At 34.1% G+C, this 12,832-nt stretch overlaps 1 protein-coding gene across 4 annotated transcripts in view; it reads left to right on the top strand.

The window, feature by feature from the left end:
- LOC148955722 (protein jim lovell-like) overlaps window positions 1–12,832 on the top strand; it is a 61,944-nt gene that overhangs the window by 44,697 nt on the left and 4,415 nt on the right. For 2 of the 4 annotated variants that reach the window (XM_089103684.1, XM_089103676.1), the window contains exons 3-4: window positions 3,120–3,221; window positions 5,421–5,487. In XM_089103684.1, the coding sequence (XP_088959810.1) occupies window positions 3,120–3,221; window positions 5,421–5,487 (169 nt within the window). Of the gene's footprint in view, window positions 1–3,119; window positions 3,222–5,420; window positions 5,488–9,045; window positions 9,780–12,832 lie in introns of those variants that run through there. The other 2 variants (XM_089103700.1, XM_089103691.1) reach the window with 2 other exon arrangements.

The following is a 12,832-nucleotide window of genomic DNA, read 5'->3' as shown; positions in this document are numbered from 1 at the left end:
TTTTTAATAATGTTGGGGAAATTCGCCTTCCCTTCCGTCAAAAATTAACCCCCCCCCTCCCCTATGGAAACTTCCTTCCACGTCCTTCCATCCTTCCTTTCACCTTGCGTAAAATTCCCTCTAGAAATTTTTCTTCGGGTAATTCTGCTTTAAAAATTCTCCTTAGCATACATCCATTTGAAAAAAAAAACTTGATCGTTTTTCAGATCATGCTGGAAACCGTCCCCTCCATGAATATTTTTCCACCCCCCAATGGAAATTTTTTTTCTGCGGAAAATTCCCCCATGGAGAGTTTATCCTGCAGAAGCTGTCCCAGACGATTCCAACCCTGCTGAAAATTTTTCCTTGACAATTCTCCCTGGAACATCTTTAGCTGTAAAATTGACTTGACATAGAGAAAGTAAGAGAAATAAAAATAAATTCATATAGGAATTCTGGCAAATTTGCCCCATATACAATTTCCCCTGGAAAACTCACCCCAGAAACTTCCCTCTTCATGTAAACCCTCCCCTCAAAAAAAATGTTTGCACAATTCCAGTAAAAATACTATATGTAAAGAATGGACCAATTTAATAACTTACAGTCCTTTTTCCAGGGGCTGTGGGGGGTCATGTTATCCCCCACAGGTATAGTTATTGAACGTAGAAGCTAGTTGCCCTCGAACTTTTTTATCACTTGTAAATGGCACTAGAACTTTTAATTTCCGTTCAGATGAGCCCTCCCCCTTGGGACCATTGATTTGATGCAATCACCCCTGGGGAAAAATGCATCTGTGATCTTTCTCTGGTAAAAAATACAAAATTCCACTTTTTTTGCAGATAAGAGCTTGGAACTTCTACATTAGGGTTCTATGACATGGTGTATCGGATGGTGCGATGTTCATTAAGATTTTTCGATTTATTTTTTGGGGGTGGTTTCCACCTTTTTAGAAAATCAGGCAGTTTTCTCTGGCTTGTAGCTTTCGATGGGTAAAATTAAAATTAAGGATATTTGTAGGCTATGTTTGGAATCAACATAAAAAGCCAAATTCTGTTATGTATCTTGTTATCAAAATTCTGTTTTTTAAAGTTTTGATTGCTGTTGGGCCAAGTTACTTCCTACTTACAGATTGTTACCACAAGCTGTTTGATTGAGTGCATTGTTTACCAAAATATTATTTAGTCTCTTTGATATTCACAAATATAGCATAGCATTTGATAGTCAATATATAGCATTTGATAGCATTTTTATCATAGTATTAGCATTATAGCGATAGCATTATAGTATTTGATAGTCAATCACAAATATAGCTCTTAGCAGCCTTTTTTTGGAGCTAACATCTTGCTTGTTTGATCATACATTTCTGTTTTGGTCTGTTTTTTTTGTACTAAATATAAAGTTCCAAGAACTTAGAGCTCAGTGGTTTTTGTCAAAACTGATCAAATTTTAATCCCCCCCCCAATTGAACAATGACAATGAACTATAACCCTGCTGACTTTATTGCTGCCAGAAAGAATTTGAACTTTATTTAACTTTTCAAGAAAGTCTTGAAAGTTTATAGCAGAAGACTTTTGGAAGCCAATAGAGAGAGAAAAAGGTTTTATTAAAAAAAATACAACACATTAACAACAAAACCCGAAGTTTATTAAACTTGTATGGGTACACATCACCTTTTACAAAACCCTACATACACAATTACTACCAGCCAGCCTTAGACCCCCCCCCCCAAAAAAAAAGGACAAAAAATAATAAGAAGAAAAAACGAAATAAATTAATTTCTAATAATTTCACGACCTAATTGGATACCGAAGACACAAAACTAAAAATCATTCATTCTATTCTACCTCCTCGTCGCCCTCCCAAAAAAAGTGTCACAATCACTTGAGAGAAAATTCGCCCAGCAAGGATTAAAACTCATATGTAGACAAACATTGTCCTTTTAATTTACTGCGAAATTCATTTAGCTCATCAATTTTTGAAATTGCCTGAGTTAATGGCTCCCACACCCGAGGGCCAACATGTCTTATGGAAAAAACAGATCGCTTTGTAATAACCTGAGGTCACCGAACTAGTGTTGATGTTCTAGTCGAGTAACTATGAAAATTAACACCACTTGTAAACATTTCCCTAAAACACTCAGGTAATAATGTGTGTGCATATTTAAACATAAAAAGAGCATTGTAAAAACGAAATAATCCAGCCATCGGTAATATATTTACTTGATTATATCTATGTATAACAGACATATTATGATTATCTCCAGTTAAAACACCTAGGACATTATTTTGTAAACTTCTAAGGGGACGAAGGTGCATTAAAAACGTACTTGACCACACAAGACAACCATATAGAAGGTATGGGTGAACAAAAGAAACATAAAGCAATCTCATAATGTCTTTCGGAAAAAAGTGCTTCAGTTTCCTCATCATCCCAACATTTCTGGCCACTTTGCCACTAACACATGAAATGTGCTCTTTGAAGTTCAGGCACTCATCAACAATCACCCCTAGATACTTTGTCGAAACTTCCCGAGGCAGAATATTTTCACCTAACTGTATTTTTTCAATCCAAGGGTAGTAATTGCTACTTCTCCCATACATTACAAAATGGGATTTTGCATGGTTTAGCTGAAGTCTGTTAACCCTCATCCATTTCTCAATGTTTAAGACTTGGAAAATTTGAAATAAACCACACACAAGTAAGTGTCTACATACATAATAGTGCATACTTGTTTAAATATTTTGCTTGGTAGAAGGATTATTTTGGTGCAATTATTTTGGTAGAAGAATTATTTGGAATTATTTTGCTTGGTAGAAGAAATATTTTGCTTGGTAGAACAAAAAAAACTTTCATCTAAACCTTACTTAATAAAAGGAAAAATATACTTATGAAGATGGTTTTCTCAGCTCCATGTCGGATTAATCAAGTTATTTGCTATGAAAAATGGCTTTCAGTCAAAAAAGTGAAATTTTTGTGTGAGCGGGACAAACTATATGGAGCGCAATTTGATGAAAAACTTTCTTTGATGGGAGACCTGCATTACACTGGGTTTCTTAGCCAAACCTGTCGGAAATCTACCAGAAGGTTTTTCCAATTTACTGGGAAAAAATTCATTCATTTCTATTTGCATAATTTTCTAGATAGTCAAAGATGAATTTGCTATAGGTATTCATGAAGGGGGAAACAATAGTTCAACTCCATTTGAAGATGAGGGAGAAGATTTTGATTATGACAGTGAAAATGTAAGTATTTTTTTTTTAATTTTTTACTTTTTTTTAAACAAATGATTGATTTCGAATTTTTATTATGAAGCTTCTTTCCCCTTTTGGTTATTTACAATAAGAATAGCAATGCTGAGTTTACCTGTTTATGTTTAATGAAAAGTGTATGATCAGACGCCATAAATGGTGGCTTCTCATCTAAACTATGGGACTACAAACAATGTCTTTTTATCTTCTCATGTTTGACTGGTATTTCCTATTTTTTGTTAAAATACTTTTTGTTACATTTTAGGAAAGAAAAATGTAAGTTACTTGTTTGTAGCTACAGCTCAGAGAGCAATTATCTATAGGCTAATGGTGGTTCTCAATCTCTTACTTCTGCATCAGGCAATTTTAAGTGTTTTTGACTGAATGTTGTCTCAAAAAGTTTCCTATTGTCAGACTGAGCATATATGTAAAAATATCCAAAAAGAGACTTCAGATTGTCATCCATGTGTAAAAAGAGCTAAAAGTTGGGATGAAGGGGTTCTCTTTTAAAAAAGAAGCTATGACTTGAGGGTATTTATTTAGACATGCGACTACAGACAAGACTCTTTATGCCATATTTTGGGGTGATTTCTAAATGTGATGGCTTTGGGGGTGAAGGGACTTGATTGGTTGCGGACTTTTTTTTTAGGAAGTCTTCCCTCTGTTAGTTTACAGGTCGACACATGTCTTTTTATTTTTTCTTTAAGGATATCCAAGGGCCGTCCTCAGCAAATCGTATATAAATAAAATAAGACTTTAAAATGCGTTAAACTTTAAAACAGTAAAATGCGACCTTCATCTACCCGACTCTCCCCAAGTCTTAGTTGGTTTATATGTGTTTTACGGAGGATGGCCTTTGGATATAGGGTCAAAATATTCAATTGAGGTTTGAACAAGTTTCACTGACTTGGAATTCCCTATTATTTTATCTGAGTTTTGTTTTATGAATAAAAAAAATCCAGGTCCGGGAAAGGGCTCTATGTCCGGGAGCCTTTATAGAAGGGAAAAGAAACTTTAAGAGAAAAAAAAAACAGCTTTCAAAAATAAAACCATCTAAAAAAATGACAACTAAACACACGGGAGAAAGAAAGAGAGAGAGAAAAAAAAAACAACTAATATTCTAAACACATCCAGAACTGCTGTTACTCACTGAACAAGACAAAAACGAAAGTCTATAATTTCTTCGAGTAACTATAGTTTTTATAGGTTCTATAATGTCTCTTTACAATCACTGGATAAATGGGATTTATTGAAATTGAAGACTATATCTAAATGAAAAAAGAAAGATCATAATACCCCAGGTTACCACTCCTTGTTAAATTTACTAGGTTAATAACATTTAAAATATATATGACAGCAGGTCAAAGAAACTTGTACATTACAAATTAAATGGATTTTTTATTTGCTGTTTAGCTGTAATCTTGCCAGCTTTGACCTCATCCCGACTTTCGCATGCAATGTTTTGTTATTTAGTTAATAATGTAATTATATGTCTTAAATGTATCAGTGAAAATCGCCTGTTCATTATTTTTGCCCAACTTTATAACATCCTGAGCAAAAATGAAGGAAATGTTTACTAACTTAATTTTTCAATTTTTTATTCTAACATGTCTATCTAGCTATTTCTATCGATACAAATCAGTTATTTTTTCAAATAATTCATTATACCTCTTCTTTTGAATCTCATTGAATGTCTCTTATTTACAACAGCTAAGTCTTTAGAAAAGTTTTCCCCAAATGCGTCAAGCTTTTCAGCTTGTTCAGATTTCTTATTTGTGTTTTTACTTGAGCTTGAGGTGAATTTGCATTCTGTGCAAACATAATGCGGATCTAGAACAAAAAAAAACAAGCTTGTTTATGCCCAATCTATGCAATACTCCACCCTCCTCCCGTCTCGTTATTACAGATGATACTGTAGTAACCTATTTCTTAATTTGTTGCATGAAGGGAAAGGGAAATTTTCTTTATATTTTTGTGAAGTTATTTGTCCCTCTCCTCTATATCATGCCCCGGGATTTGGAGGTGATGTGGTTTGTAGTAATTTTTATCTATTTACTGAATGAAATTATAATTTTATAATAGCAATATTGGTATTACTAAGAGATGTATTTATGTGTTTTTGGACTTCAAGTCCATCCTGATTCTATAAGGAAAGTGTCCACATTCACATGATTAATTTTGATTTTTCTAAAGCTCACTGGAAATCTGCCAATGGAAGAAAGGACAGAGGGAATGCCAAACACAAGCTTAAATTCTTCAGGTTAGTCTTTCTTTTCTTAATTCAAGATTAAGGGAAAGCAATGTTTTCTTTCTTTTTTCTTTTTTTTTGTTTATTTATTGCTAACGATAATATAATTAGCAAATATTTTTTTTATTTATGGCTACCTTGGTAGTTTTTGACTTATGAAATAGGGAATTTGATGATAATATATACTATTAAAAAATTCATTAATGCATACTAAATTTATATAATTCAGTTTTTTGTCTTTGGAAATTGTGTAGATCATTTCTTACTTAGATTAAACCTTGCTGCTAAAGGAAAAAGTCAGTTTACGTATCGAGGATGGCAAAAATCCGTCGGTCTTCTTTTTCTCCAAGGAATTATTTTACAGATAAAAATCATGCTCTTGTGAAATAAGAGCATTATGTTCCATGTAACCTAGTTGGGTTAGTATGACTTTAGATTATAATTTGTTTAAAGTGTAATAATTTAATGTAAATACAACTCTTTGAAAGCCACTTTTTGAATCCATTTATCCACGATTGCCATGCCATGTAGTCCAGCGGATAATCGATGGTCCACTATACAAAAAAGAGACAGCTCTTAGGCTCAGAAGGACAAATTACTGTTTTAAGTTCCATCATGAACATGCACAGCTGGATCTTATATTTTGGTTCTTGTATGAATTGATAGAAATGTATGGGCATCTGGGTATCCATTGGGCACTTATGGTAATCCTTTAGGCCTGCCTCATAGACCCATCCCCCCTTTACATCCTGGTATGAGCATAAATTAATGCATAACTTCACATAGACATTATTGAAGATTAAAAATGTCCGGAGACGAAATTGCTATGAAACAATCCATTTTATTATACACTTTTTTTGTATTCGTGGTAAATAATGCTATTTTAAGGGCTTATCTTGGGGCAATAAGGGTCTACTGTTTTGCCGAAAATAGGGCTACAGAAATAGATTTTGGGAAATTAGGTTTTGTTTTAGACCAAAGCTATAGTAGCTTCTTATTTTGCTCCCTAACGCATACAAACAAGTTTGGGGTCACTTCACAAAGCTCACCCTAATATCTAAATAAATCTATTATTAATTCATCTAATCCAACAGATTTTTGAGCTATCGGAAACTAGAAAAGTCTGTAATTATTAATAAGTGCTATATGTAATAGTTTAGTTATTATTAATAAATAATGTTAAAACTTAATTTGGCTAGCCAACATTCAATCCTGACTGTCAATATTTCTATATTTCAATCGCTTAACATTGCTTTCCAGTACTCTTTTTGTTTGATCGAATATGATAAGTTTATTTATAAGAAGGTAATTCTTAGAAACTATTAGTATTTGTTGACTATTTATCATAATAACTTTGTTTTTTTATTTAAGTATGGAACAACTCGAAGTCTTGATATTTATTTTAAAAAATATGTTTAAATTATTGTATTAATTTATGTGATAAATATATACAATATCCGTAATTTGAAGTGTTTCAAGCCCAATTTATTCATTTACAATCCTTCTAAGTAGGCTACAAACAAAAATAAGGAGGATTTTTAGCCTTTGAAGTTGTCTTTGAAGTATTTATTTAAACAGTGATTACAGGTTTATACGGTGTTGTCTTAACTTGTAGGAATAATTATACTTTCTTAACTACGTCTATGTGGCTTAGTATGAAGGAGATCCTATAAGTGTCTTCAAACGAAATTGAGTCCAGTTGAAGTTTGTAACAAAAACTTTACTGCAAGGTCGTCTCTGGGGGAGGGGGTATTGGGTGTTTTTACCCCTCTCCCCCTCTATTTTGTCCAAATCGTTAAAAATATTTTTGATGCGTTAATAACCATATAAACATTTTTGACGCGTTTTTTTTTAAGTTTTCTTAATCTCACCCCGCACAAAAATTCTGGACACGGCGTTGGTTACCCACACCAGATAAATTAGTGACTAGTCTTTTTCCTTTTTTAAGAAGAAAAAGGTAGTTGACAATGAATTTTCAGTTTTGCTTAGTGCAAATGTTGCCATATCGCAAGTGCTGTGTATTTTATTTCTCGATATTCTCGAGTCCCAATTCTTTATCCTGATTCCTACTTGTTTGGCATTGTAATGTCAATTTTGTCAATTAATGTCACATAAAAAGTCAATTTTGCATTAGGTTCGATTCTTGTGTCGGGTTAAACATTTCCTTTATGAATGTACTCACATTGGATGTAAGAAAGCATAAGCTCTGCTGTAACTGTACATTAGCTTTTGAAAACACAATTACAGTTTTCAAAAATAGTTTGTGTACTATTCATTCTAATTTGTCTATAAAACTTAAATAAACCATGTGGTTTCTATATTCCCATCATGTATAGTAGATTGTCAATAAAAACTTCCACTACTGGAACTGATTTTGTGTCTAAATGCTAACCACAGATTTATTTCTATTGTAAACTATTATATCGCCCCTTGAACAATTTGATTTTCTATTATAAGAGACTTCCGTACTGCAGATGCGATATACAGTGAAAGCAGATGCCTTGTTCGATTTCAGGGGCTGGCTGGAATGAGCATAGCTAGAAATTTAAAAATTTGTCAAAATATAGATATTTGATAAGCTAATCTTTTTCACTAGATTAAATCAGAACAACAAAATACAAAATAACAATCGTTTCACTTTCAAATAAAATGCAAGTTTCTTAAGGGGTTCTTCTGTGGGGATGCACGCCGTAAGACTTCCCCTCTCTTTCGTACGTATTTGGTTATACATCATTTTTTAAAACTGCTTTAAAGGCGAATAGCGACGATACCAACTCGTGGAATTTTGCTTTTTTAGATTTAAACGCATCATCAGAAAAGATTTGGTTCTCAATAGCTAAGGAAGTTGTTAAATCAGGTAAAATAAGCTTTCGGGAACTGACATAGAATATAAAATAGGGTCTGTGAAGAAGCTTCTGAGTTTATTCCTTCATTATATCCCTAGTCCAGAGCACCATCAACATCTCATAAGCTTGAAAAGGTTTGGCGTGCTGGGTAAATTAAACTTGTATTGCTAGATATACAGCCCAAATTGAAGTCTAAAAAGGTTTATTCCAAGCTCTGACTTCCATTCCCACCATCCTAGTAAAGCTTAAAGTTCAGTGCGCAACTATAAATTGGAAAAGAAATCGAAACATGACTAAAATCTCAGGGATTGCCTTGGCAGCACTGAGCAGGCTAGGGGAAGTATGGGAAGTTGAAGCATTAATTGAAGACGGAAAATAGCCTATGCACATATTCATTTGAGTCTTATTTGTGATAAAGGGGTGGAGATAGGTACTCTGAGCATCTTCCTCAGCTTCAGTTTTGTTTTTATATTTAATACTGAAGGTCTTATTCCCGTAACACCAAAACTGTATAGGGAAAAACTGTAAACTTTCACTTTTAAGATCTGTATTGTAAAAAAGGACAGTAACTCATAATTTTCAAGCTGTAAAATATCGAATTGATGCACACAACACTCGTAATTCCTAGTTACTGTTAAGTGTACATGGATCTGATTCTTGGAGGAAGGGAAACAAAATATTTAAAAAAGTACATTTTTGGGCTACATTTTTTTCAATTTTCCAGGGGATTGCCAGATTTGGGATTTGCCAAGGACTGAAGAAGAGGCAATTAGATTTTTCCAGGATAAGGGGTTGTTGCCCAAAACAAAACAGTGCGTCAATGGACACAGCATGACTTTATACTCTTTCGATAAAAGGCCTCATTGGAAGTGTACAAAAAGAGCATGTCTGAAACAAGTTGGTTTGCGTGTCAATACGTGGTTTGCTAACAGAAGAACACCATTTGTTACTGCAGTTCGTTTCATTTATTTATGGGTTTACGAATTGTCGACTGTGGCCTGGTGTGAGCGAGAGCTAGGCATTTCTAATAAAACAGTTGTCGATTGGAATAAATACCTCCACGAAGTGTGTCTATTTTCTGTGCAACAGAAAAACTGTGGGAAAATTGGAGGAATTGACCATATAGTAGAAATAGACGAAACCTTGTTCTCAAAAAGGAAAAATAATGCAATATGGCGGGCGGCAGTGAAAGCACAAGGCAGAGCTCCCTTCAACGCGATTCTTTCTGATATCTATGCGTTCTGTGCGGCCCGCTTCCCATAATTCTCTGTTGTAGTTTCTATAATTTTGTTAAAGTATAATATTTTCATCATGTTTTGGTATTTCTTATTATGATTAACCTAACTCTACTTCTTGAATGTAGTCGAAATAATACGTAAGTACCAGCATTTTAAGTTATAAATGAAGTCACGATCGAATAGTGGCTGTACTGTGTTGTTTTTACACATTTTGCTACACCACTATAGTACAGCCTTTTATTTGTGTATATTATTTTGCTTTTGATCTATTTCAAATTTATTGTTTTTATAAAAAAGAAAAGAAAAGGATGTTTGTAATGAAGAAATTGTTTTGTTTTTAATGTATGTACAAGTAAGTTTGATGTCAGAACTAGGGTAGTAATTTAAATTGTCGAATGGTTGAAAGCGTGATTTGACTTCGTGAATTATCAGGGAGGAATTTCAGGCTACTACTTTCACCCTTTGCTTAGGGTAAACAGTTGCTTTTCAGACAAGTTGTTTTTATATTTTACAGAACTTATTTGAGCTAGGTAAGTGAAAGCTAGCAAAAAAAACACGACAGTTTCAAGAGGCTCAACTACGTTCTTGTAAATATTGAACAAAGTACTGTCCGTGAAGCAACTGCGTGTTCTACTGCAAAGCCGTATCCAAGGGGTTTACCCGGTTTGACCCCCTCTGCGAAATGTTGGTCCGATCCGTAAAAAAGTAACAGAAATACGTATGAACAAATTTTGTTGCGTTTTGTAAAATTTTTGTCCCCTTCATCCCCTCTCCTCTCCCCAAATACGGGGGCTTGTCCTACTATGAAGCTTGAAATATTCTTTAAAGGTCTTTCACTGCTGAAAATGCGTCCAAAAGAAAATGGGAGAGCGTCAAGGTTCAAGGTTTTATTATTAATACCATATTTACACAACATATTAAATTCCCAACAGAGAGAAAACTCGACAGAGTCGGGAACAAAAAAAATTTAACACATAGATTTAAATTATTTGTACCTCTACTAATATTCTAGTTATAGAGAATTGAACCAAAATCGAAACCAAAGTCGATGTTCTACTGTTTTAGTATCAGTGCCAAACACAGAAACGCCAAAAATAGTGCATACCAAATGAAAAGGCGGCTACCAAGTAATATGCAAGAGAATTTGTAAGGGGTGGAAAATGCGCATAATAATTTGTTTTGTGTTCCAGGTATAGGTGGAAATTCAAACAATTTACCTGCGTATTCGGAAGAAGTCTGTATTTATGTAAACTTTTAATTTTTTTTCAAATAATTAGCTGTTTAAAGACAAGTTAAGAACGATATTAAAACTCAATAGAAGCAGAAATAAAGTCATGCAATAAGTCACACTTTTGAATGAACGATTGAGACGTGAATCGAACGAAAAAATTTAGACGATTAAAAAAAATCTCAAAATAACGAATTCTACTAAGGATGAATAGTAAAACCTAAAACAAACAAAAAGTTACCATGAATATATATATAGGGAAATTATTCTCTGCTTGTTTTTAAATGTCCCCCTTATAAGACCCATCTGTCATAAACGTGAAGTCTAATATGAAATTCCTCTTAAATTTTGTTTGTATCCGACTGGGATCAGTGTGTTTTTTTTATTTATTAAATAAAAAAGACAAGTTTTTTTTTACTGAAAGTAAGTAGCAACATTAAAACCTAAAACGAACAGAAATTATTCCGTATATGAAAGGGGCCTTTCCCTCCTCAACGCCTCGGTCTTTACGCTAAAGTTTGACTCTTTGTCACAACTCTTTTTTATAAAACAATCAAAACTTTAGCATAAGGAGCTAGGCGTTGAGGAGGGGACTTCCCCTTTCATATACGGAATAATTTCTGTTCGCTTTGAGTTTTAATGTCGCTCCTTACTTTCAGTTATTTAATTTCTAAACGTTTTTCAACTAATGGAGGTTCCAATTTGGCTCACCGTGCATGAAAAATTTAAAAAAAAAGCTTGCATATTAATTTTGGCAGGTTTATTCCGTAGATGAAGGGCTGTCCCCTCCTCAGTACCTTGATCTTTACGATAAAGCTATTAGCACTTTTAAAAAAGCTTCCTATTCTAATTTAACGAACCTCGTGTTTCAGTAGCCGCTCTTAAGAAATTGGGACAAACAATCAAACTTAAGTATAATGAGCAAGGTATTGAGGAGGGGGCAAACCTTCATATGTGGAATAATTTCTGTTCGTTTTTCAAATAATGCCGGTAAATATGGCTCACCCTCTATTAAATATATAACTTCTCCTCACGGAAACTCCTCCCTTAAAATTTCATCCAAGGTAAAGTACAACCTCCCCCCGTCAAGTTTCCTTCAGACAGTTTCATCCTCACTGAGAATCCCCCCCCTCCCTGTAAAATTGGTTGCGGACAATTCAGCTTGAAAAATTTTCCTTAGCTTTCTTTCAATTGAATAAAACTTTAATCTCCAATCGGTTTTCAATCACTCCAGAAATGCCCCCATTCGTGGAAATTGTTTCCTGGAAATCAAAACATGTGGGTAAGAGTCCCTGGATAATTCTCCTGGAACTCCTCCACATAAAGATTTGGCAAAGAGAATGTAAGACAATTAAAACTAATTTCGTATAGTAATTCTGTCTAATCCCCCCCCCAGTGTAACATTTCTCCTGGAATATTCACCCCAACTCAAGAAGTTTACCTCCTCAAGGAATATTTTCCCTGTAGAAATTCACCCCAAGCACACCCCCCCCCAAAAAAAAAACGTATATATACTTCCCAATGACAAATTCTATGCGTAAACAATGGGCGAATTTCATAACTTACTGGCCTCTCCCCACTTACTGTGGGGGGGGGGGTATTAAAATCGTCAGCTGTATGATGCGGAACTAGCTTATGTACCCTTCCCCCAACTAAGTTTAGGTGTTTATGAGTTCCTCCACATTTTTCCATAGTTTTTGTCTGATTCTCATGTTATTTAAGATAACCTTGTCGGGGGTCATTTTACACGTCAAGACATTTTTTTTTTATCTTTCAATTATACTGAACAAAATGGCTATTTCAAAATTTTGATCAGATAATTTTGGGGAGAAATGGGCGTGGGAGGGGCCCAGTTACCCTCCAATCTTTTTGGTGACTTAAAAAAGACACTAGAACTTTTAATTTCCGCTCGAATGCACCCTCTTCTGATCTTCTAGGATCATTTCGACACTATTACTCTTTGGGAAAAAAAAACAAATAAACAAGCATCTGGGATCTGTCTTCTGGCAAAAACAGCAGAATTTCACATTTTTGCAGATAGGAGC

The sequence above is a fragment of the Artemia sp. Qi Xiang Cuo genome, chromosome 2 (assembly GCF_049724085.1).
Source record: "Artemia sp. Qi Xiang Cuo chromosome 2, ASM4972408v1, whole genome shotgun sequence".
NCBI lineage: Eukaryota > Metazoa > Arthropoda > Branchiopoda > Anostraca > Artemiidae > Artemia > Artemia sp. Qi Xiang Cuo.
This window is presented reverse-complemented; position numbering and strand designations above follow the sequence as displayed.